The sequence below is a fragment of the Danio aesculapii genome, chromosome 9, assembly GCF_903798145.1.
Source record: "Danio aesculapii chromosome 9, fDanAes4.1, whole genome shotgun sequence".
NCBI lineage: Eukaryota > Metazoa > Chordata > Actinopteri > Cypriniformes > Danionidae > Danio > Danio aesculapii.
The window spans coordinates 20,554,167-20,581,132 of record NC_079443.1 but is presented as its reverse complement, the minus strand read 5'-3'; the positions used below and the strand labels follow the sequence as shown (position 1 = coordinate 20,581,132).

General features: G+C 35.3%; 2 protein-coding genes across 5 annotated transcripts; one reads left to right on the top strand and one right to left on the bottom strand.

Annotated features, from left to right (window-relative positions):
- Positions 1–1,078: 1,078 nt before the first annotated feature.
- On the bottom strand, positions 1,079–13,791 carry umps (uridine monophosphate synthetase). The gene is made up of 6 exons (XM_056465182.1): positions 13,545–13,791; positions 13,227–13,380; positions 9,486–10,154; positions 3,471–3,646; positions 3,140–3,254; positions 1,079–1,398 (listed from the first exon to the last, which is right to left on the bottom strand). Exons 1-6 carry the CDS (start codon positions 13,692–13,694, stop codon positions 1,223–1,225), a joined length of 1,440 nt encoding a protein of 479 aa, XP_056321157.1. The 5' UTR covers positions 13,695–13,791; the 3' UTR covers positions 1,079–1,222.
- Positions 13,341–25,167, top strand: si:dkey-69o16.5 (Alpha-aspartyl dipeptidase-like). 4 transcript variants are annotated; one of them, XM_056465183.1, is made up of 10 exons: positions 13,341–13,410; positions 14,882–15,003; positions 16,759–16,847; positions 16,939–17,015; positions 20,634–20,679; positions 20,910–20,989; positions 21,070–21,243; positions 22,041–22,100; positions 24,628–24,710; positions 24,788–25,167. In XM_056465183.1, the coding sequence occupies exons 1-10, from the start codon at positions 13,363–13,365 to the stop codon at positions 24,852–24,854; spliced, it is 846 nt and encodes a 281-aa protein (XP_056321158.1). In that variant the 5' UTR covers positions 13,341–13,362; the 3' UTR covers positions 24,855–25,167. The 4 variants fall into 4 exon arrangements, with proteins under 4 accessions (XP_056321158.1, XP_056321159.1, XP_056321161.1 ...); XM_056465186.1 differs by lacking the exon at positions 13,341–13,410 and adding an exon at positions 14,625–14,780 and having other exon boundaries at positions 14,885–15,003; XM_056465185.1 differs by lacking the exon at positions 13,341–13,410 and adding an exon at positions 14,625–14,780.
- The last annotated feature ends 1,799 nt before the right edge of the window (positions 25,168–26,966 follow it).

Genomic DNA, 26,966 nt, shown 5'->3' with positions numbered 1-26,966 from the left:
TGATGACAAGGTGGCAGTGCAGTACTCACGGTTTATGTTTAATGCAGAAGATTGGGTAGTTGGGAACTTATTACATTTTATATTTTAAAGTAATTATCTGTATAGCTACACTAATATGAGGTTTGGAGGTCAGTAAGATTGTAAAAAAAAAAAAAAAAAAAAACTATCTTCATTAAATACACATTAAACAATCAAAGGGACAGAAAATACACACACACACACACACACACACATATATATATATATATATATATATATATATATATATATATATATATATATATATATATATATATATATATATATAGTTACAAAGAAACCAAATAATCACTACAAAAGCATCCGATTTTACAAAATATTAAGCCGTTTTCAGCCAAAAAATGTTTCTTAAACAACAAAATAAATATATTCAGGCTTTCTGCAGGTTTCACCAAGTTAAATTTAAGACTATTATGAATGATATGTTCCACTCATAAATGGCTAAAGGCTTAGGAATTTTCAAATAAAAGATTTGTATTTGCCCTTTTGAAAAACAAAACAAAACATTTAATAATACAAGAATAAATAATAACAATTAAAATATTTTAGATATTTCTTAGCAAACTATTTTAAATATACGCACTTTTTACCAACATAAACTTTCTTTAAAATAAAAAAAAATGTTTTAAAAGTTTTAAAAACTATTAATAAACTAAATCTATGCACAACAATCCGTCCAGGTCAGTCCTCAGCAGTAAATACATGGAGTACTTTTAAACAAATGTTATTGTAAGGAAAATATTTAAATTATAATAAATAAAGTGAAAAAATACCTGTTTTAATAAAAGTTTAAGTTTTATTGAGATGGATTGTTGGTGATTGTTTGGGTTTTGGCCAGATTGGGTAGCAATACACGAATAAAGGAAAATTAACACCAGTTCAAAAAAGATTTGAGACCCTCAACACAATATTTGAGTAGATTTAAGCCTTTTTAAGGCTTAAAATTTAGATTTAGCGATTTTGAGACATTTTAAGACCCCGCAGATACCCTGTATATTACAATGACTTATGAAGAATCATGTGACACTGAAGACTGGAGTAACCTTTTTAAACAACACTTTTATTACGAAGAGTTTAAACACTTTTTATTACCAAATGTACAAAAACATGGAGGGTTGGTAATAAAGTAGATGGAATGACTAGGCAGTGGATGACCCGAGTTTCTCCTCCTCTGAAGGTTTGATTAGCTGGCCTGTGAGAGTCTTTTCAGATACGCCTCCCAGCCCGCAGTCCTGTATTCTCCTGCAGCTCTGAGTCGATCTGGACTACCTAGAATACCTCGTCCCACAATGATGATATCAGAGCCTTTAGTGCAGATCACATCTTCTGGACTCGAATACTGCTGCCCAAGCCCATCTCCTGGAGAACAAAAGAGAACCATTACAGAGGTACTTGATCAAAAAAAAGAATGAAATATAAAGTGCATTTGACTTAATCTAATGGAGAGTACAGTTGACAGCCCTTATGAGCAACTACACAACTATTTTTCTCTAACCAGATGCTTTGTCTGAAAAGGCAAACCAAAATAAATCAGAATTGTTTGCTTGCTACCAAGTTAAGTTGTTGCTAGGACATTCTGAATGGTTGCTAGGGTGTTCTGAGTGGTTGCTTAGGTGTTTCTAGGGTGTTCTGAGTAGTTGCTAGGTGGTTGCTAAGACGTTGCTAAGGGGTTTTGATTGGTTGTGAAGGCGTTGTTTGGTGTTTGCTAAGCTGTTCTAAGTGGTTGCTAAGGTGTTGCTACGGTGTTCGAGGTAGATGTTAAGGTGTCGCTAGGTGGTTGCAAGTTGTTGCTATGCGGTTGCTAGGGGTGTCCGAGTAGTTGCTAAGATGTTGCTAGGTGGTTGCTAGGGTGCTCTGAGTGGCTGTTAAGATATTAGGTGGTTGCTTAGGTGTTGAAAGGGTGTTCTGGGTGGTTGCTAGGCGGTTGCTAAGGTGTTCTAGGTCTTGCCAAGTTGTTGCTAGGTGGTTGCTAGGGTGTTCTGAGTGATTGCTAGACGGTTGCTAAGGCGTTGCAAGGTGGTTGCTAAGATATTGCTTGGCTATTGCTAGGTGGTTGATAAGGCATTGCAAGGTGGTTGCTAGGGTGCTCTGAGTGGCTGTTAAGATATTAGGTGGTTGCTAAGGTGTTGATAGGGTGTTCTGGGTGGTTGCTAAGGTGTTTTAGGTCATTGCTAAGTTGTTGCTAGGATATTCTGAGTGGTTGCTAGACGGTTGCTAAGGCATTGCAAGGTGGTTGCTAAGATATTGCTTGGCTATTGCTAGGTGGTTGCCAAGGTGTTCTGGGTTGTTAAGGACTGTTCTTATTAGTTGCAAGGTGGTTGCTAAGGTGTTGCTCAGAGGTTGCTGAGGTGTACTGAGTGGTTGCTAGGCGTAAATGTAAAGTCAATGGCAGTTGCTACTGTAAAGTCAATGGCAGTTTTTTTACAATGGAAGTCTATGGGACAGCTGCTAGGGTGCTGTAAGGGGTTGCTATGGTGTGGCTAGTAAATTAAAAGGTCATCAGTGATGGGCAGATTGGTAGTCTGAGTTAGATGAGCTCAAACTGAAGACTGTATGACAGTCTGGTGGAAAGTTATGAGGTCAGAAAGTTTGGCCCAATGTTAAGTCAATTTTTCCAAATTTTCTGTGTCAGTTTTCGGAAAACCGCAAGTCGGATCAGTTGGATAAGACATAGCAACATAATTCAGTATAGTTTGGAGGTTTGGAGTTAGTTTGGTGGTTTTAGTATGAACGGTCTAGGCGGTGATGCATTTAGAAATTTGTCTCAGAAGAAGAAAAAGAAGAAGAAGATGGAAGAATAATAAGTTTATGTAGTATAACAGTTTGTTCCTTTCTCAAGCCAAAATAATAAAATAAATAAAGGGTGCTTTTGGAAGCTAAAAAAAGTGAAGATTGCTTACTGATAGAGTTAAGAAGGAGCTTCGAAAAATTAAACAAACAAACAAACATAACAGCATTTAAAAAGCAAAATAATCAATTGTTATCAGAATAAAATAAAATTAAAAAATGAGTGTGACATAAGTGGCAAGATGGAAAAACAAGTATATAAACAAGTATATGAAACAGTAATACACCCCCCCCCCTTAAGGAGATAATTTACCTCCTGTCTGCATTTGCACTCCTGGGGTCATGTGAACCATACCAGGCTTTTCACTGATATTTGATCCACTTATAAATCCAAACACAAAATCAGAATAGTCTTCAGCCATCTTGACCTGAAAGACATTTCAACTGAGCTTAAACAAGTGCCTTCAAATCTCAAGCAGGGAAGAAGATCTTTAAAAATGAAATGAGTTAGAAATAAATAGAACACAATCATCGTAAAATACTCAAAAATTGTACTTTAACTTAACAAAAACTGAACTCTTATATCGAAGAACATCATTGTATTACTTTACGTGAGGATAGGGTTTGTAAAAAAAACAACTCACCACAGCTTGAGTGTAATCTCCTGTTGCGAGGGAACCCTGAGAGCTCATCTGAGCAATGAGTAAACAGCCGTGACCCAGAGGTTTGCCAACGCCACCCAGACCCTGCAGCACACCTGGACCAGGCAGCGCATGGGCATTAATGATGTGTGCCCACGAGGAGATCCGATAGACACCCCCTATAAACACAAGAGCATTTGTAGACCGTTTACGATTTGGTGAAAATTCAGTCATTTAGGAGCTTTCAAATTAAATTCCCGGAACAGACGTTAAAGTCTTTTAACCAACTTTCTAGTTCATTGACTTCAAGTATGCCATTCATGGGTTAATCTGGTCCAAAAAGTAAATACTTAGCCTCTCCATACTGTAACATTGGGAGTGGTCTGTTCTTATATGTCAGTCACTATCCAGTTGGCCAATCGAGAAAGTTTGGGGCGTGGCTACTGTAGCAGAAGGGCAGAGCCACAGCCTTGTGAGAGATCATGACTGAAGCATTACATGGGAAAAGAAATTCAGATTTGATGAAAATATCAGGAATTACCAAAATGGAAGGAATGGATAGAGAATGCTATTTTTAGCTTATGGGATCTTTTTGAAAATTATAATTTAAAATCATTTAACCAGTTCATCCAACATTTTAACCTCAACCAAAAGCAGTTTTGGAGATATTTACAGATTAGACATCTATTAAATAGTACTTTTAAGACGCGTAGACGAGCCACTGACGAGGACTATAATTTAATCAGTAATTCTTAGAGCAGTGGTACACGGAGAAAAAATAAATAAATAAATAAAAAATAAATAAATAAAAAATATATATATATATTTAAATAAAAATCGCTGAACAATAAAAGAATAAAATGAACACACTTTTAACCCTTTGACGCATACGGTAACACCGAGACTCATGTGATCAGACAGCATTGGCTGTTCCCTGAAGTGTACGATTATGCTAGTGTGCTTTGTACGTTTACTTTAGTGCATCGCATCATCAGATGTTAAAAATCAGTCCGCTTGGCGCAAAGCCAGAGGACGATGCGCTCAGGGCTTGCAGAGCAGATACACACGCACTAGAAAAGCCGTTCTGCAGACCAGCACTGTTGTGTTGGCGTTTCAGTTACTGCAAACTCAGGATTTTCCCCATGCTGCATCATTGGTAAAATAATTATTACAAATGTGTTAAAATGTGTGCTCGTAGTTGTGTAAAATAATGTGTGTTTTCAATATATGAAGTTATTTGTTTTGTAAAGCAGCATACGTGGCTTTCGTTTTAGTTTGCAACATCAGATTTAAACAAATTAATTTACATGTGATTCAAATGGGGCGAGACACAGAACAAACTCACGCAACTTTGCCATGCTTGAAGCTTAAAGGTAGAATATAATTAAAGTTATTCTCCTTGTGCACAGACAGAGGGACTGCAAACCATCCCAGAGTCTGCTTGAAAACAGTGGTCGGTGCGCGGTTAACTCGAACTTCGCGTTTCACTTAAAAAGTGATCTCATTCGTACCAAATCACGAAAATACCGCACATATGAATTGGTCAAGCACTGTATGCATTTAATCACTCACTTTTCTGACACACATAGGCCTACCGTAAATGACGTGCAGCAGATCTAATTTCTAATTCAAGTAGTTCCAAATCATACATTTAAAATACAAGTTAGTTTAGATTTCAAAGATATACCATACAATTATTTATATAAACACACACACACACACACACACAAACACACACACACACACACACACACACACACACACACACACACACGTATGACATTGCCTATATTTAACAGGTTCAAGCAACATTTCCAGGTTTGGATGAATAGGCTACTATACATTAATACGTTACAAGTACAGCAGTTTTTTTTACTTTAAGAACAGAGCCATTTTTAATAAAAAATTTAAAAGCACATTCTAATTTAAACAGTGAACGTTTTTTGTTTTGGTCTGCAACCACAGTTAATGTTCAAACTATTTATAATGTTTAAAGTGGCTGACGATAAGACATATTCTTAATAATAGTAATAATCTACCTTGTTTTTAACTGTGCAGTGCTGTAGCTGCTTAATTAGGCCTACTACGCTACTGTATTTCAATACTGGATATTATGGTAGTACTTGGAGAGACAATTTTTGTCTGGGGTGGTACTTGGTGAAAGAAGATTGAGAACCAATGTCTTCGAGCATATGGCAAGTGTCAATGTATTATAAACGGTTAATGAAAAAGATGGGCTGTAGTTTTCATTCTGTGCTTAAAACTGTTTGGAGTAAAATCTAAATTTTACATTTAGCGATGAACATTGGAAAAAAAAATTTTTCAAAGCTGTTTTTATTGGACTCTGAGAAGGCTTTTCAGGCTTGGGTTGAAAGACTCTGCTCAATTCTGGAGATGTGAGAGCAAAAAGGAGACTTGATGCATGCCCTGTGGTCCTATTCTAAAATACAGGAATTCTGGGTTAAAGTGCACGGTTACAATCAGGATGTTTCTGGATGCTGCTTATCGTTTTGTCATGGAACATATGTACTGGGAGACCCGTTCGTGTTGGGGTCTGATGTGAAGATGTCTGAGTATTTTGATTGGAAGACAAATTATTATGAGGGGATGGCGTTCAGCAGGTCCACCATCATTTCAATAATGGCTTACGGAATTGGGGAAGATGGCAGCATATGGGAAAAAAATGACATCTAGATGACTTGATAAAGTGGATGTTTATTTGGCATTTTTGAAGGATGAATGAGGTCACTGTGGTAAGACACACGGTAAAAGTGTAATTATCTTATTTTACATGTGTGGTTTTTCATTTATTGAGTTTATATTATTTATCTGTTTATTGGAAATTATGATAGCAATATCGAATTCTTGTAACTGCCGCTGTTGGGAAGGATGTAAAAAATGTGTACACTGATGGTACTGTTAAATTATTGAAGAAAATATGAATTAACAAAAGGCTGTTTTATTTATATAAAATGTCTTATTCTTAGAATTCTGCAAGATGATGCAATAAATTTGTAAAATCTAATTGTAATTTAATTTTTTAGAATGACAGTTCATTCCCGGAATTCGTCGTCTCCCTTTGCATTCAACTGAAGAGATAAACTGGTCTGGACTGGAACACATAGAGGATGAATAAATAACAGTTGTGCAAACTATCCTTTTCATGCAAGTTTTTGATAATGGTAAAAAGTCATTTTTAGGTAAGAAAACAACAAAACAAATCCTAATTGTTTGCTTACTTTCAGTCGAAATCAATCAAAGGTGAAAGTCCACTGTATGTTCAGTATGCATGTTTGAGATCCCCAAATATTGGCCTGGCATGCATAATTCAGTGGGGTTTTTGTTGATGCTTTTTGTTATTTTAGTGGATCCACGTGGGGATCATTTCGATAATTCTGGTCTGTTTTAAACAAAAAAAGTACAGGATTTCTGCAGGTTTCACGAAGTCAAATTTACGACCAAGAAGAATGAAATTTCAGATTTATATAGGGCTAATTCTAATTAATCATTTCTAAGCCATATATTTTAAATAAACAAGCAGATAGGGGTGGGCGGTACACCGGTGTCATAGTCATCACCGGTGTGACATTGCGCCACGACATGGATTTTCTAATACCGTCAATACCGTAATAAATCAATTATGCGCCTTGAACGGCTGCATTTACATCAATAATAGCTAATTCTAAATAATAAGGCATTCAATTTTCTTCAAACGTTCAGTTGTGGTCTGAATACATGTCCTTATACTACAGGGCTCGAAATTCCAACCATTTTGGTCGCATGAGTGCCCGAAATTTTATCTGCGCCCTCATAATATATTTGGGAGTATTTGTGTGTCTGAATATAATGGTTGTAGTGCAATCTGATTTGATTTTCTCTAAAAACTTGCTGAATCGCTCTACCCTGCTGCTGTATTGGTTCATATTAGCTGTCAGTCACTCAACGCTTCCCGCTGTCAGATAACAGGGAGCTTTTGTTACTGCAGGAAATGCAAACGGCTGAAGAGTGAAAAGTGCACAGGTTTGCAAACCTCACCTAAAGTTATAATAATAATAATGGCGCAGATGACAGCGATCATAACATGAGGTAAATGTTGATCCGCCAGCTGAGATCAATCGAGGGTTTTCGGAGAAGGTGCCCGAATCTCGATGCGTTGCATTCACCGCGTGTTCAGCACAAATGTCCGCTAAATATAAAATCTAACACTGTACACATCATCGCCAAAGAAACTCACCTTTACTAAGTTTACACTGAAACTACGGCTCATAACAAAGAGCGGAGTTGCGCTGAGAATCCTGCTCTGTCTGCTCATAAATTGGTGCGGCTGATTCGCCTGCTTTATTCCACCAACACAGAGAAATGAAGATCAGCTCATAACGAGACTGAGCATTTACAATGACCCAAACCAAAACTTTAAAGAGTGATATAAGTGAGACGTTCTTTTGTCCGTTCTTCCTTGAGATGTATATTATTTTGCTATTGAAAGTAATACCGTGATATTATATCGTCACCGTTCAAAAGATGAAAAATACCGTGATATTAATTTTAGGTCATATCGCCCACCCCTACAAGCAGACCCTAGTTGTATACATACTATAAATTTTTTCAACATAACTTTAAAACACTCTTTAAAAACATAAAATTAATTTATTATTATTATTATTATTATTAATTGTATGGACAACAGACTGTTAAAACATTAGTTATACATTAGTTTTGCTAAAAGTTTTATTGCGTGTTGGATCAACTGCGTAGCTTTACATAAACAAAGGGAAATTAAGACCCATTTTAAATGATTTAAGACCTACAAGACAATATTTCAGTGTATTTGAAATTTAAGACATTTTAAGACCCCATGGATACCTTGAAGTAGGGTTGTCGCGATACCATTAATTCACCTTGCGATACTATACCAGCTGAAGTATCACGATACCAAATAGTATTGCGATACTGAAATTCATAACTCAAACTATAAGGAATACTATATTTTTTTATGTTATAAAAGGTCTACTTGAAGTTAATTCATAATTCCCTTATTATTAAAAAAAGTATTATTAGCACTTCACCTAAAATTTATTCATTCTTTTTGTTTATTTTCTACATAACTGACCAACAAAAAATACATTAAAATAAAGATATAAATTATACCAAATGAAATTAGTTACAAAAAGAACATTTTCCAACAAAGTTAGGCTATTTGACGCGGTCAAAAATTGTTTCGTTTCCTGTTGCTATTTTGGGTTTTTCATCTATTGTTTTTTTTTTCACTCTTATCAGTTTACAATCCAACGTAATTCAAAATTTCACTTTGTGAGTTGTTCTTTTTAAGAGATTGCTGTGGTTGTTGTAGCTACTAAGTCATATCGATTTATGTGTGAACGTCAGAAAACGTGCAACCTTAAAGGGCTCCACAGACTATTAAAATAAAATGGTTTATTATTGCACAATTGGATGAGCATTTTAGTGACTTTTCCACATGCAACATTATCTATTGTAGATAGACCATTAGTGACGATACTACTGTTTACAAACTACAGTGGCACCACCAGTAATTTGTAGCCAAAGTATCGCGATACTACCATAGTACTGGTAAACTGTGCAACCCTACCCTGCAGTACAAAAAAAATGTCTGTTGTTAGTATATTGTGTACAAAAATTATCCTAGTACAAAAAAAAAAAGTTTCAGAAACTCTTTGCTCTATAGATATTCCTGCAGCCTGTATGTGAAAACAATATTTTAAGCCTTGTCAGTTCAAAGAGCTTTTATCCGAAGTGATTTACAAACGATGATAGAGGAAACGCTTAAAATCACCAGACAGCAGAAACATATAGATGCCATGTCAAGTCTAAGGTAGTTTACCATATTTTTATTTTATCTTATTATATCCTTAGTCCTTGTAACAGCATATACAAGGAAGCATATAGAAGTTTCTCCAATAACTGCACAATCTTTTCCCGTAAACATGAAGTGGTTTTAAGGTGTCTGGTGTATACGGAGAGGAAAAGAGTTACTCTTACCCTCATACTGATGCTTCACTGTGTTCCCAATGTCTGCAAACTTGCGATCCTCAAAAATCAGAAAGTTGTGTTTTTTCGCCAGCTCTTTCAGATTGCTGGCGACATCTGCAGTGAAATCCTCCAGGATGTCCACGTGAGTCTTCAACACACAAATCAGGGGGCCTAACGTTACTGCAATCTCCAGCAGCTCCTTGGAGTGAGTCACATCTGCCGACACACACAGGTTGGTTTTCTTGTCCTCCATAATCTGCATCAGGCGAGCAGCGAGAGGGTGAGTATCTGGCAACCCTGCCCGAGCTCCATAGCTGAGCTCTCCACAACTCTTTTTAGGAGCCGATGAGCCATTTTTCTTTAAAACGTAGGTGTTATTGTTTTGAACGAACCTCCTGACACTCTGAGCGGTGTCCGTGTCAATTCGGCCAGCTTTAAGTAACACTTCCAGAAGTCTGGAGATAGAAACGACTGAATGTAGAGTGATGCCGCTGTCAGCAAGCCTGGTGCTGCCACCCTGCTCTCTGTCCATTAACACAACGGCATCTGTGATCTTCAGACCCTCTTTCTCAAGCACCTCAGCGGTTTCTAGAACACTGCTGCCGCTGGTCACTACATCCTCTACTATCAGACATCTGTCACCAGGGCGGATAGTTCCCTCGATGAGACGCTTCGTTCCTGGAGGATAAAAAAAAAAAAGACAAATTAATGCAGATCACTTTGAAAAGTGAGACTCGTATGACACTAGACTTCAGTCACACCAATGGAAAGTGTTCACACCGTCTTAATCATCAATCTCCTTTACTTTGCTAACTATATGTGCATTGCACAATTGATCATATTAAAATGGATCAATGTAATGGATCACGGTTGATCTGTGATTCGTATGGTTCACAACTTAGGGTTCGTAACACACATGATCCGCGGATTACATTTTTTTACTGGTAGATTAATCCTAAATTTGTAATGATCGCAGAGAGATCGCCTCTCGTGTCATTCAAATCACATGTATGAAAGCATTTAGGCTTTCCTGTAAAATATAATGATGACGGAAGAAGTTGTGGTGGGTTATTCGGGATGTGTTGGGTTTCATAGGTTATTAAAGGCATTTTCTATCACTACTTGTTTAGCCTGCATTAACCACTTAAACTCTAGTGCTATTTTGGGATTTTGCCTACCTAAATTTAAAAGCTTCCCAAATCCACATGCAGAGGTGTAAATGCAAGAATTTGGTATCATTTTATAGAAAACGCTTTGAATTTCCATAAAACACTATTGAAAGTGTTAAAAATAACTGTATATGTTGTCTGTTTTATAATAAACACATAATTTTTTTTTTTTGGAAAACTCAAATTTGAAAGTGTACCTTTTAGGTTCTGGTTAATGAAAAAGTTTATTGCAGTACTGTTAATGTAATAACTGGAAAGCAAATGACATTTGTCTCCTCCCTTTTTTGGCTGATCTGAAAAATGGTCCGATCCATGACTAAAAACCATAATGTGATCCAAACAGTGAGATTTGTGATCCGTTACACCACTAGTAATTGGAGATATTAAGGTAAAAATGCCATAATGCAAAAACAAATTAAAATGAAATCCATCCAGGGAAATCAAAAAGGGCAGTAGCGGTATACTGTGAAATTTCTATTAAATAACTTTTTTAGCATTACTGTCAATTTGACTGTTTTTTTTTTCATTTTCAGTTTTTTTAATATATATTTTATATTTATTTATAAATAGTAAATAAACAATATTTATGTTTTTACTTGTAGTAAATTATAATACAGATTCACACTACTATTCGCACAATAAAATATGCAAATAAACTACTTACAATTCCAAATAATTTAGACAGCAACTAATTTAGGATGTTTTGAACACTAAAGCAAGTTCAAATAGATGACATTGGATGGAAAAGATTTTCATAGAGCCTTTTATCTGAAGCGACTTAAGCTGCAGTTGAGGTAAATGGGACAAAAGCAAAAAAAATGTTTTCAGTCATCAAAAAGATTAGTACACTGCTATATTCATTTACTTTAGTAAAATATAAAACTAACAAAACGGCTATCATACATTTTTACAATGAGGGCGATTCAGTTGTCATTCAAATACATCATTTCCAAAAAATGATGTGTAAGCAAATCTATGGTGTATTAAAAATAAATGTGATGATCAATGTGAAGGCCCAAAATACTAATTAACTGTCATTTTAAATATTTATATGCATCTCCAAACAATCAAACTCTCTTATAAATAGTGCTGGACATAATAGGCATGTTGTTTAATTCTTACAAAAACATATCTGTTCTGCTGAATGATGATGAAATATTTCACCCATATTTTGTTTTATCAAAAGTCAGACACTTGAAGAATCTAACTAAGGATCTGAGAACTCTTGTAGCAAACATACGTGCGTGTTGCGTTTCATTTTCATTTGTTTTAATACATTTCATTATTTTAATCACTTGATCATTAGTCATTTATATAATTACCATTATATCATTTTGTTGATCATGGGTTAATGGTTTGATTAATATTGATTATTATTTTCCATTTTATTATGTTTTAATATTTTACTATAATTTTCATATAATCATAGCTTCATTTAGATTTCATTTTCCAATATTTTTAAAATCTTATGACTGTGTGGATTCAAGCGACACTTGTTTTCAAGCATAAGAGAGTCTGTTTTGTCTCTGGACAATGTTTTGAAGCAGTAATTTTCCATTGCTGTTGCTTGTGGTATATCAACACTTGTTGGATTTATCCTGATCAGAAGTCTAAGCATTGAATCATAAGCAACTAAGATTATTCAATACACGCTGCTGCTCTTTCTTTATCATCATGACTTCGTCTCCTGCTTCTGCTCCTCTCCAGCTTTCTCAGTCAACTCCCATATTGATAGGAGACTGTTAATTCAGTTGAATGCCGCTTAACAGCTTTGCGTATTGGGCAGCTCCGCTGGCTTGTTGTCTAAGTATTTTCTGAGAGGATGTGGCTTTCGGGGCTAGATCTTATTTAGCTAGCGTGAAGTAGTGTGATTAACACACTTTACTTGCATTTATTATACTTTCTATGCGTTGAAAATCAGGTGTAAATGCAATTGGATATCTGGTCTTTTACCAGTATACATGAATACCAGTTTTTCTTTCAAGCAACACAGTTACTGTTTTACAATGAAGACCTTACAAACTACGTCTGTGTCTCTTAACACGTTTGAAATTTTACAAATCCCAAATTTTGTCTTGCAATTTGAGAATATACATTATATTCCTTGGACCTTTCTAACACAGAAACTAGAAGCCTTCTTTAATTTTATGCTGGTTAAATTAGGTTTTATACCGGTGGGGAAACAGCATAGTTAGAGCTGCATTGGTGTGTGTTCACTTGGATGAAATGAATGCAGAGTAAAGATTCTGGCCACTTCACTTCCACCTTCACTTTAATTAAATTATTAACTATTTTAATACTACCAGTTAAAATTGTGACCTTTAACAAATGTCTACTTTTTATTTCTGTTAGATGTGCAAGTATATAAAGTGATGTGGTCAGGGAAACCTTTTTTTTTCTCCCCAAAGATTAAATTTCCTGCCCAAAGCAAACAACAACACTTTTAGAGCTTCCAGAAATAAGAATAAAAGGACGGTGGGGATTAATGGAGCTAACTGTGAAAATTCTACTGATGAAAGGAACAGGAAAAATACATTAAACAGATTATTCTTTGAGCTCAGGTAAATGTACACTGTTATACCATAGTCCTTCGCCTCCTTTCGTCTGATGAGCATGGGATACTGTTTGCTGGAGCAGATGATTGTGGCCAGAGGAAGAGCAGTGTAAGGTACTCCACACACACTGTCAAACTGCACTCCTGCCTCCTCAGATTGCTTATGGAGAAGATCAGCCACCTAATCGCACACGGACACGAGGAGCAACAGGTAAATGAAAACTAGCTAAAGAAGAAATTGTTGCGTGTTGTGGCTCGTTTTAGTAAATGTTTTGGTAGTAAGAAAATTCCAAGGATTTGATTTATAACACAGTTGATGAATAAATTATGCGAGCACGTGTTTACCTGATTCATCAACGCTGGATGAGACACTATTACTCGAAGATCAAAATAGATCGGTGAAGAAAGCCCGCTTTTTAGTTTAAAAGTACCGAACTTCACGGCTTGGATGTCGTGGAGTTTTAGGATTAAACTATCAAGACTAGCGTCATCCATTCCTGCTGGAATAGTTATGTTTCACTAACCAGAGTGAAGTAGTCGGGCAATGTAAATTTTTTCGCGGCGGGCTTGTGGTGACGTAAAACACACGTGACAGTAATGACAGTTCAACCAAAATAAAAGATGTTTAACTATTTTCTTTAACCCTTTTCTATGTCAAAACCATTTATAGTTGATTTTTTAAAAAGCGTTTATTTCATCAGTTATTTTTTCCATACGCTTGCTCCCTGCATAGCCTAGCTAGCATTTTATATATGCTAAATGCGCATGATAAAAATACCAATGCCAAAATAAAAGCATAACATATTTTCTTACATTTTGATGCTCGTTCATATTTTACATAAACAATTATTTTATCTTTACCAAAGCTTACTCAATTTCTAGACTTTTTGTTTATCACAAATACAATAATAATCAGCGCACTTTGTCAAAATTACAGGTTCGTTGGAAATTATTATGAAGTAGGCTCACAAATGATAGCTTAATATCTTCTTGAACATGTCACTAAACCGTCGTTTTTTTTGGTTTTGAAGTTTGATACATACTTGGTTGAAAAAGACAACATACAATTTGTATCTACCATAGCTACTGATAATAGCGTATCAGTTGCTTTTATTAATTTATTATTATACTTTGTTTTATATAAAATATAAGTAGCAAAAATAAAAAAATAGACTTTTAATCTGTAAAAAATGAAATTACCGCTTCTAATTTTACATACAATATATATTGTAACGTCATTATTAATATAACGTAATGCACTGTAATAAAACAGTGTACATTATATTGCGTTAAGCTGTCTTTGTGCAAAGGCTGTTAGACTTTTATTTTGAAAATAGTTTCAGCAATGAACAAAAAAAAAAGTTATTAAATGCAAATAAAAACGATAGGGTTAATGTTTAAAATGGGTCTTTGGAGTTGTAATCAATGGCATTGCTTTAGTTATCTGATGTTTCAAGTTTATTTTGGTGATGTTTGATCACATGACGATTCCAGTATTGGGTTTCTTATCATGTTGTCGCCTCTGTGAAGGTCTGTCTTCTGTGCAATAAAAACTCAGAGCGATATACTATCAGACCAAAGGTAAAACACTGAAGATTACAGCCACACTGATCCGAGAACATGTGCTGTCAGCAGAAATAAGCGCTGGCTATTGTATTTTCTGATCGACTTCTTCATTCCAGCAGGGCAGCGCAGATCTGAGGAGAACGATGAAGAGGAAACTCCTGCTGGTGTCAAACTCCACTCTTCACGGAGGAGGATATCTACAGCACTGCCAGCAGAACATTCAAGACTTCTTTGGAAAGTAAGTCCACTAGCAGCAAAGGTAGGAATGCAGGAATAAACATACTTTTGGATATTACAGACGTTAACATAGGCTAAATTGTCCGTAGTGTTCGAGTGTGAATGAGTGTGTATTGATGTTTCGACCCGAGATGGGTTGCAGCTAGGGCATCCTAAAAAGTGCGTAAGTCTAGTCTGGATAAGTTGGCGGTTCATTCCACTGTTGCGACCCCCAGATTAATAAAGGGACTAAGCCGACAAGAAAATGAATGAATGAAAGACGTTAACATGTTTTATTAACTTCCCTTATTCTTATTTGGTATGCTAGCTTGAGGCTGAAGTAGTACAAAGTCCATTTGTGCATAGTTTTTTTTAGAAAACATAACGCCAACGTTTCAGCTTCAGTCTTCAGGGCCCACTTTTTCCAAAAGTTTTCCAGATTTGGAAATCCCATGTTTTGCTGTCCAGGATTAACTGATCTCTCTTACTTCTATGGCAGTTTTTAAAGGAACATTGGGTTGGATCACTGTGATCCAAATACCAAATTTTATTAATTAATTTTCTTTTTGGCTTAGTCCCTTTATTAATCTGGGGTCGCCACAGCGGAATGAACCGCCAACTTATCCAGCATATGTTTTACACAGCGGATGCCCTTCCAGCCACAACCCATCACTGGGAAACACCCATAAACTTTCATTCACACACATACGAACAATTTAGCTTACCCATACCAAATTTCAGCATTACCCGTGGGCCGATTTGATCCAATCTGTGATCCAAAATCCCACCGGTTTACTTTTGAAAAACTGGCACTAGAAGAGTTAGAAATTAATTATTTGGTGCAAACCCAGTTTTCTAAAAGAATAAATGAAAAAAAGAAAAAAACTTTATAGAATAAAACAAATTATTTTACTCAAACCCACAAATATAATATTTATTTATATAATTATATTTGCTTTACTTTTTATTGTGCATTTATTTATTTATTATTTATTTAGTAAGACATGGCATTCCATGTAAGAATTTCAGGTGTCAAATGTAACATATTTGATTTATTTACTAAAATGTTACTGTGAGCATTGCCTGACAGTTGAGAATGTGTTGTCTAATTATTGAAATATTACCTTTAAGTCTCAGGATGCTTCAAGTATTGATCAATTATAAAAACTATAAATTCAGAAGCGGCATCACGATGGCGCAGTGGGTAGCACAATTGCCTCACAGCAAGAAGGTCGCTGGTTGGACACCTCGGCTGTGTCAGTTGGTATTTCTGTGTGGAGTTTGCATGTTCTCCCTGTGTTGGCGTGGGTTTCCTCCAGGTGCTCCGGTTTCCCCCACAGTCCAAAGACATGTGGTACAGGTGAATTGGGTAGGCTAAATTGTCTGTAGTGTATATGTGTAAATGAGTGTATGGATGTTTCCCAGAGATGGGTTGCGGCGGGAAAGGGCATCCGCTGCGTTAGACATATGCTGGATAGGTTGGCGGTTCATTCCGCTGTGGCGACTCCCTGATTAATAAGGGACTAAGCTGAAAAGAAATAAAATCAGAAGCCTCTATATATTAACATGTTGACATTTAGTATTGTAAATATACTTAAAGCTGAGTTGTGTGACAGTAGGATTTTTCAGAAAGGACATAAAAATAAATATGGAGTAATCTGGAATCATGTAATCTGTAAAAAGGAGGTGCAATCTAATTTTGGACGTTTCAAAATGCCGCATTAACAAATGACATGTAACACAGCACTGTGGTTAATTTGATGTTTTCTTTCCAAAGGGAAGTAAAGAGGGTCTTGTTTGTCCCGTATGCTCTGCATGATCGAGATGCTTATACCAAGACGGCCAGAGACAAGTTCAAGAGCCTGGGTTTGTGTTGTTGATCTGAACTCAGAACATCCACCGGCACACTGACCTTCACACACACACATGACTGTGCTCTTCGTTTCTCTTTGTCCAGGATATGAGCTGGACAGTGTCCACGAGACTCCTGACCCTGTCGATGCTGTCAGGAAAGCTGAAGGAATATTCATTGGTATGGTGTAGGGCTGCAGGATACTGGAAAAAGTACACATTGCAATATATATATATATATTTATTCTGCGATATGTATTGCGATATGATTATAATTTCACCAAATGAGTTGAATGTTTGTAAAGAATCTATAGTTTTAGATTAATCGGGAAGATTCTGTAGGGGAGTGAATAAAATATAATAAACAATCTACAAGCATAGATAAATTCAATAAAGAAAAATATGCTAATTAAATAAACAGCTTTTTATTGTTTCCCAAAGAGTCGAAATGTATTCAGGTATACAGTGATTGAATAATCAAATGGAAACTAATACAGCATAGTCTTCGTTTTATAAGCAATTCATTAAAATAAATTATTATTTTATTTTTAGTTATTAATTTTTCAAAGTTACAAACGGTACATTTTCTCATTCCTAAATGCTTTTAAAACCCTCACACGGTCACAAGGCCTCAAAAACACTTGCAAAATGATCAATTATGATCCAGACTCAACATTTCGTATACAAGCGATGTGACTATTGCGAATGATCACATTGCGATATCGATGCAGAAACGATAGTGTGCAGCCCTTGTATGGTGGATTTTAATGAATGTACTGATAAACAAACTAAATAAATGAATATGTCATAATAATTAGCAGCCTAAAGGTTTCATATTATAACATTTTAAATTGTAGCAATATTTAAAAACATTAATTATTCTAATAAAAATATATAAGATTAAATGATTTACAATAGTTTTTGCTTTTAAAAAGTTCACATGATCAGTTTCACAAATGTAGTGAATACAATTATCAGCACACCAATTTAGTGAAAAGTTTACTATAATAACAAATGATTAAAAATATACATATGTTTTATATAATTTATATAAAATATTACTATATAATTATAATAAACAATCTATGAAATTGAATTAATACAGTGACTGGCGATACACTTTCACTTCAGGTCACAATTGTCTCTTCACCCTTTCAATCCGACATGGTCAGGGGCGCCCTGTGGCCACCCCAAGATGATTTTGTTGTTGATATTAATAATTTAAATGTACTTATGTAAATTCACAATATTTTAATAAATAAATAAATAAAACCCAGCCACTAAATTATTGTGGATTGGTTGGTGTCACTGACGTAGCTGATTCACTGCCCTTCACCCTCCCCGATCGTTGTTGACAGCAGGCACACACCAATGGCAATTTTTTAAGAAAGGGTACATATGTCATACATTTACGTCTTCACTAAGTAACTCGTCTATGTCCTTTATTAACCTTTCTTGTTAAATACTAAACATGGTAATGATACTTAACAGTGCTCGGAATTAGCTAATTTTGGTTTGCATTGTTTGTTTTCATTTTTCTACAGAACGTTTCCTTTTGCTGATTACTACACATTATATGCATGCTGTTATACAATGGCAATTTTACTGTAATTCCCTATGAAAGCATGAGTTTCACCGTTATGCTATTCTGGCTGAACTGCTGACGTTTAACTGCAGCAGATAAGCAGATTTTACCACAATAATTTCAAGTTCGCGTTCTGTTCTTTTTTTATTTTTTATTTTTAAATTAAGGGTAAATTCGGGCAACGCAGTGGTGCAGTAGATAGTGCTGTCGCCTCACAGCAAGAAGGTTGCTGGTTCGAGCCTCGGCTGGGTCAGTTGGCGTTTCTGTGTGGAGTTTGCATGTTCTCCTTGCGTTCACGTGGGTTTCCTCCGGGTGCTTCAGTTTCCCCCACAGTCCAAAGACATGCGGTACAGGTGAATTGGGTAGGCTAAATTGTCCGTAGTGTATGAGTGTGAATGAGTGTGTGTGGATGTTTCCCAGAGATGGGTTGCGGCTGGAAAGGCATCCGCTACGTAAAACAAATGCTGTGGCGACCCCAGATTAATAAAGGGACTAAGCCGACAAGAAAATGAATGAATGAAGGGTAAATTTCTTATAACATAATTCCTTTATAATTATTTGACGACCAGAGACAAACACGACTTTGGGTTCATGAGATTGTACAGTTTTTATAAGAATTTATTTATTTTGAAATTAAAAAAATGTATTTTATCCAATTGAAAAGCACAAATCTTAAGCAAATAAATAAATGCATATTGAAATCAGCTTTTCAGAATCTAGTTTAGCACCTCCATTTTTTGCTGGTTGACTTACAAGGGCCAAAAATCTCGATTTTGTGCAATTTGCAAAAATATACATCAATAGAAGCTGTAGTAATAAGAATTATATTGCAACTCAAAAAGGAATATGGATAAATGATATAATTAGGGTTTGTAGTGAGTGTGTGTATATTGTAATGCCTTGTGTTCATGTGTCTGTTTTATTAATTCATTCATTAAATTTCATTAAATTTCGACATGGCATATGCTGTACAACAAAAGTATGTGAAAAATAACTGAAATGTTATTTATATATATGAAAAATGTTTTTAAATATAGGATCTTATTTGGTTTGCACATTATTATTCTCGCTGAATTATTTCAAGGAATAAATGGCAATATTTCAAGAGTAATTAATTAACTGAAATAAAACCACATTATTTCATTTACCAGAAACAAAAATATAACATTACACTCAATTCATTATTTTTTTGTGTGCCACCCTAAGATTTGGTGCGGCCTCTACTGAAGTTGTAAGTTCTTTTTGAATACTATATTTATATTTTCTCAAAGCAACACAGAGCGATACCAAAAGCAACAACAATTATAAAGACAAAACAGACATAAGACAGAAAAAAAGAAGATTTTAAAACCACTATCACATCAGTTCCTCCAATACTACACTTGGGTCAACAATGTTACACGTATATTTAGGCCAGTGGGCGTAGGCAACACGGTGATCTTGCAGAAGATACCAGGGTCATACCCCCAAACTGTAATCCTGGGCATTTGAAAAATGAAGTTATAAGTGTTTAATGTTTGGTGTGGCCTCTACTGAAGTTGTAAGTGTTTAATGTTTGGTGTGGCCTCTACTGAAGTTGTAAGTGTTTAATGTTTGGCGTGGTCTCTACTGAAGTTGTAAGTTTTTAATGGAACTGAAACTGATTTACAGTATGAAGTTTTCTGTTGAAATTCTAAAGTAACTGAATTGAGTTGATGCAGTGTGGCCATACATACAATGAACACCATATGTTTATTGGAAAAATATTTAATATTAAAAATGACAATTAATACTGATAATAAAATATAATAATGAATCAAATATATAACTTAAAAAATAAAGTGACAGTAATGAGATTTACATTAATTTCTTGGTTGATCGGTTTGTCTATTTTGTGCAGTAATAATCATGATCAGCAACATGATTATATATATATAAATAATATATATATATATATATATATATATATATATATATATATATATATATATATATATATATATATATATATATATATCTATCTCTATCTCTATATCTATATATCTATATCTATATCTATATATATCTCTATATCTATATATCTATATCTATCTCTATATCTATATATCTATATCTATCTCTATATCTATATATCTATCTATCTATATATATATATATATATATATATATATATATATATATATATATATATATATATATATATGTTCTTCCTGTGTTCACGGCGGTTTTCTCCGGGTGCTCTGGTTTCCCCCACAAATCCAAAAGCCGTGCTAGATGAATTGGGTAAGCTAAATTGCCCGTAGTTTATGTGTGTGAATGAGTGTATTGGTGATTCCCGGTGATGGGTTGCAGCTGGAAGGGCATCCGCTGCGTAAAACATATGCTGGATAAGTTGGCAGTCCATTCCGCTGCGGCGACCCCTGATTAATAAAGTGATAGTCGAAAATGAATGAATGAATAATACTAAAAGATTATATTTTGATGTGCTCTTAGTGCTGTCTTTTGTCCATTAGGTGGCGGTAACACATTTCGCCTGCTGAAAGCACTTTACGACAACAACCTGGTGACTGAGATAAGAAAGCGAGTTTTTCAGGTCAGTTCATATCCTGTTTAATCATAACCTGAAATATACCGTAGCTGTCATCTGTAAGAGGTGTGGATGCTCCCTCATAGGATGGAGTTCCTTACATGGGATCGAGTGCAGGAAGCAACGTCTCCACCGTCAGCATCAACACCACCAATGACATGCCCATCGTTTTTCCACCCTCATTTAATGCCATTGGTTTAGTGCCCTTCAACATTAACCCACACTACCTGGACACCGACCCCAACAGCAGACACATGGGGGTGAGCACAGAAAGAGCAATCCATATTTGTTCTTCTTTCACCATTTTTCTCAGAAAACATATTTCTAAAGGAGCTGTTGACTTGAATTTTTTACCAGATGTTTGTAATAACCAAAGACATTTACACATGCAAAGAAAACAAATCTAGTTAGTTTACAATTGAAGTTATGTGTAATAAAATGAAACAACACCAGGAAAAAGAATTGAACACATGAAGAAAGGGAGGTGTAGAAAGGCAGTGAAAGCCCAGACAGCAGGTGAAATCTCTCAGTAGTTATTCAGCAACCCTCTGCCATTCGCAACTGTAAATTAATATCAGTTGCTTTAGTCCAACATCTACAATGTCAGGATGATGAAGGTGAAACCAGGGTGGACATTTCAGCAAGACATTGATCCAAAACACAGACAAGAAAACTCTCAAGTGCGTTCAGAGAAAGAAAATCAAGCTGTAAAATGGCCCAGCCAATCACCTGACTCGAAGCCAATAGAAAATACAAATTAAAGATCAGATTTGACAGACGAGACACTCCACAAGTCTGTGGAGAAAATCACATCTGAGCAATGCATGTGACTTCTTTCTCCTAATGAGAGGCGCCTTTAAGCTGCCATGACAGACAGGACAAATAAGACCTGTTTAAAATTATTTTAGACCTTGAGCTCAACACCTTAAAAAAGTAGGCCCTAAAGTTTGCATTTAGAACTTTTTTGACATTTGATTTATGGAAGCCCTGATGCAAAACTCTTGTGCAGAAAAGGACAGCCATCAAATAAAGATAACTAAGAGTTTGTATTTTACAGGAGACCCGTGAACAGAGAATCATCCAGTACCACGAGGAGCAGGACACACCATCTGTTCTGGTATGCGTCAACTGTAAAAACTGCAATAATGCAAACTGTTATAGCATTCTAAAGCCAATCTGGGTCCAGGAGGGCTGGTGTTCCTACAGAATTTAGCTCCAACTTACCTTAACACACCTGCCTGGAAGTTGTAAGTATACCTAGCTTGATTAGCTTGCTGATGCGTGTTTGATTAGGGTTGGAGCTAAACTCTGCAAGACACTGGCAATCAGGAACAAGTTTGGTGATCTCTGCTCTAAAGTAACAATTCTGATTATCGTTATTTCAAAATCTAGTTTATTCCTGTGATGCCAAACTGTATATTCATTATTCCAATCTTCAGTTTCATATGATCCTTCAGACTTGATGCACAAATACAGCAGTACATTATGCCACATACACATTATTTTTCTTCACTCTCTGTTCTAATAAAATGATGCATTTATCATAGGGCTGTCCAACTAGGATGGGGAAATCGAAGTCAGATTTTTCTAAAATTGCAATTTTGATTCCATTTGTGATTTTTAATTTATTAAACAGCTCAACATTCTCAATGGTGTGTAACATACACTTTAAATGAAAGGAACACAACATACTTTAACAGTATATATATATATATATATATATATATATATATATATATATATATATATATATATATATATATAGCCTAGCCTATATACAGTTTGTAGCCATTACATATTTTATATGAATTAAGTCTATGGACTTAGACAGTTTTATATATTACGTGATAATTCAAAACTATTACCATTGTTTTAGATCCCTCATAAGCAAACCCAAGCAGATTCAGTATGGGCATTGCAAGTCTATAAGTTGCCCATGTATAGGCATGAGACGATTTCAAGGTATACCGCGGTTTGGAAAAGTCAAGGTTTTAAAATCGCCAAAATTTTCAGTAATACCGTTTCTAAATACCGAATCTAAAGAAGACAGCAGAAGTCAATGATTCATTTGAATTATTTAGCCTGACTTGTTCACTGCTCCAAAATAAATAAATATAGATTATAAATCTTTCAAAAAATAAAATATATTGTCTTCAAAGGGGAAATTATTATTATTTTTTTTACCCAGACATTTATAAATAATATATTTTAGAGCAGCAATCACAATCATGTGATACCTTGAAACCATGATATTTTTATCCAAGGTTATCATACAGTCAGAATCTTATACCGGCCCATGCCTACCCATGTATATGGCTTCATAGTTGGTAAACAGATCTCACATAGACTGCATTTACACTGCAGATCTGGATGGTCAATTACGATTTTGTGACTGCATCCGATTTTTTTTGATGACCTGCTTTCATCATCTTTCAAAAGTGACTCGTATCTTTTTTACACTGCACATGGCCAAGGCGCAATGAGCAGAAAGTAAAGAGCGGGCGCTGACTGACAGCCCCACATGGCCATCCCAGGTGGGCCCCACGTGCGAAAGCCCAGGTGGGCCCCACGTGGCCAATCCCATATTGGTCCCACACGGGCAAGTTTAAAAAAAAAAAAAGCTTTTTGGAATGAAAAGTTACATTTCTGGTAGTAGCTCAATCACAGAGATCTTTTGTCAAGTATTAGGCAATCCCACATGATAGTGTTTCTCAAAGACATTCCTGGACCACTAACAATATTGGGCAATACTACATGGGTCCCACATAGGCCATCCTAGGTGGGCCCCACATGGGCCAGCCCAGGTCGGCCCCACATGGGAAAACCCAGATATACAGTATGACAGAGTTCTTATGTCAAGTATTGGACATGGATTCCACATGTATCCCACATGGCAGTGTTTCTCAATCACGTTCTCCTAGCACCACCAACACTGCATGTTTTGGATGTCATCTTTGTCTGACACACCCATCACAGGTCTTTTGGTCTCTGCTAAGATGCTGATGATCTGAATTAGGTATGTTTGGTTAAGGAGACATGGGAAATGTGCAGAGCTGATTGTCCGTGTGGGACCCACGTGGGTTTGCCCATGAAGGATTCCATGTGTAATTCCAAGCAATCCCATGTGCATCCCAATGAAAAATAAAATGAAAATGAAAAATTTTGGAATGAATAATAAAATCGCTGGTATTAGCTCAGTCACAGCATTCGGTGCATAGACAAGTGCATTCTCCTGTCTAGGGCAGTCTGATTTGGGAAAAAAATAAAATCGAACCACAATTATTCCTGATTGATACTTCTTTTTTGTTTCGATTTGCGATAAAATTTTAGCAGGACACTTTAACTGAACAGAATACAACAGAAAACATTATTTTATTGTATATTTACAATTAATTATTATCCGTCTATGTTAAAATAGCCTATATACAGTGTGTAGTCATTAAATATATAACATGCATCAAGTCTGTGTGCTTCATTTTACAAAAAGACAGTTATAATTTTATGTGGTCATATTTTTAACATATGATAACATATGAATTGGTACTACCAATTATATACCATATATATATGCGCACACAATGACAAAATCATTAGCCCTCCAGTGAAATGTTAAATGTTTATAAAAATGAGTATGAATTTCTCAGGGTCTTCGGGAGGGCTCAATGTTGTTAGTGGAAGGAAACAAAGCCACTTTACTTGGCTGCACCAAAGCACGACTCTTCCAGAGGTGAAGTAGAGACTCCTATAAACAAAATAATGCCAAATAACTAAAAATGTTATATTGAAACCTTTTCTTTTCCTCAGAGGGAAACAAACCATGGAGTATGAACCGGGCAGTGACCTCAGCTTCCTACTGACAGATGCACAGTGAGCTGCTAATCATGTACAATGCAGCCATTTCTACATTCAAAAGTAAAATCTTCACTAAATTTGACATTTCTCACAGTTATTTATAGTTGTTTGATATGAATATGTTGCATCTTGTGACATCATATCCTGTTTTTGTGTCAAATCACAGTGGAATCAAAGATCCATATTTTTACAAGTCCATATTTCAACTTCTGTGACGTCTGTTTCATCACTGTAGATGATGTAAGAAAAGTGTTATATGAACTTTAGCCACTGAAGACCACTGGTACTGTATGCAAATCAAAGGCAAATAAAGCAAAGTAGACATTCATAAATCCAGGAGCATTAGTATATCTGTTTATTTGAATTACAGGAGCATTAACAACATTGCTGAACAATATCAAGGTCAAAGAGAAGAATCAAAAATAAAGTTGAATCAGTGATCTAGGTTTTTAAACATGGAAGATTCTCAAAAATACATATTTTGTTGCTATGATTAAGTTCTAATATTTTTACAAACTTTACAGACAAAAAGAGGATATATTTTGGATACCTTTATCTGTGTAAAATGCAGAACTCTGATTGCATTAGAAATGTGTACAAATTTTCATTTAGACAACATATTTATGGCAACCCAATATGGGTAAATTCATATGGGCAGCAGCATTACTATAGGACAGCAACACAAGAAATCTGTTCTCAGTGTTAAGGGAGTGTTCTTTACTATAATTGAGGTTCAAATTAAGACATTGTGAAAGCACAACATTAAACTAACATCAGGTGAGCTGTTTTTATTGTATGAAGAATTCACTTAAAAGGACAATATTGTTACTAACTACAGTATCATGATTTCAAACTGTTTATCATTAAACCATCTTATTATCAGTTGATAAATGATTCATTGTTTACATAATAATTTAGTGTGCATTGTTTATGTATATGTAAATACATCCATCCATATAATATATCTATTATATAGATAGATCTCTCTCCCTATATATATATATATATATATATATATATATATATATATATATATATATATATATACACAAATATACATAAATACACATATATATATATATATATATACATACATACATACATACATACATACATACATACATACATACATACATACATACATACATACATACATACATACATACATACATACATACATACATACATACATACATACATACATACATACATACATGTATGTATGTATGTATGTATATATATATGTGTATATATGTATATGTATATATGTATATATATATAGCTGGCTGTCTGGTTCTTGAATCTGATTGGCCGATAGCCTTGAGATATTAAAGTAATATCAGAACTCGTACAGCCTCTTCACCCTTGTGTATTACTCTTTTTCAGGTAAGAATGTAGTTGTTTAGATTGCAACTATGCAGTTCATTTATAAGGACATTGCCTATTTTAAATATTAATAAGCCTTATAATCTTAAAATGTGAGCAAAATCAGCTGTTTTGTCATCACTGTAGACATTACGCTAGAGAATCATTCAAACACTAGCTCTAAAGTGACGTTGGTGAAGTAGCTGTTCTGCCATCAGCTGCAGATGTGAATGAATAGCGGAAGAAAGTGGTTCCTCATACAAAAGGGTTTTTAGACACCGTGTTTGATTTTCTTTTGTATATACACGATTATGCCGTCGAACTGTATAAACGCAATATCACACTCATAGCAGTGCAATATGGCTGTATATTGGCACTGGTGGGACACTAAGACACTTGGCCTGCGGCATCGTGCTAATGCACGCCTTCCATCAGTGCAGATATACAGCCATATCTCACTACTACTTCTGTGACATTGCTCATATACTGTATATAATATACACCATAATACACAATTAGTCATGATCAATCGTCATACGTCACTGTTCTCAATTCATAACACTTAGGATACTTCGCACAAAAAGTATTTAACACATGTTTGGGTAAAAGAGATTGATCAGACCTTACAAGAAACCCTAAATACTCCGCAAACATAAATAAGTGGCTAACTTATCTAAAAGATTTCAAATCGCAAAAAAGGTCAGCCTGGTAAGAAAATGAACAAATGAGATCTTACAAATTAGCCCTAAATTTGTGTTGGAGATAC

Coding starts and splice junctions, on each gene's coding strand:
- si:dkey-69o16.5 (XM_056465183.1), top strand. CDS start 13,363: ATGGAGAAGATCAGCCACCTAATCGCACACGGACACGAGGAGCAACAG. Junction 20,680..20,909: donor AGCCGTGCTAGATGAATTGG/GTAAGCTAAATT, acceptor TTTGTCCATTAG/GTGGCGGTAACACATTTCGC. Junction 22,101..24,627: donor AGGACACACCATCTGTTCTG/GTATGCGTCAAC, acceptor TGAATTTCTCAG/GGTCTTCGGGAGGGCTCAAT.
- umps (XM_056465182.1), bottom strand. CDS start 13,694: ATGGATGACGCTAGTCTTGATAGTTTAATCCTAAAACTCCACGACATC. Junction 13,381..13,544: donor ATCCAGCGTTGATGAATCAG/GTAAACACGTGC, acceptor GTGTGCGATTAG/GTGGCTGATCTTCTCCATAA. Junction 1,399..3,139: donor AGTGCAAATGCAGACAGGAG/GTAAATTATCTC, acceptor TTTGTTCTCCAG/GAGATGGGCTTGGGCAGCAG.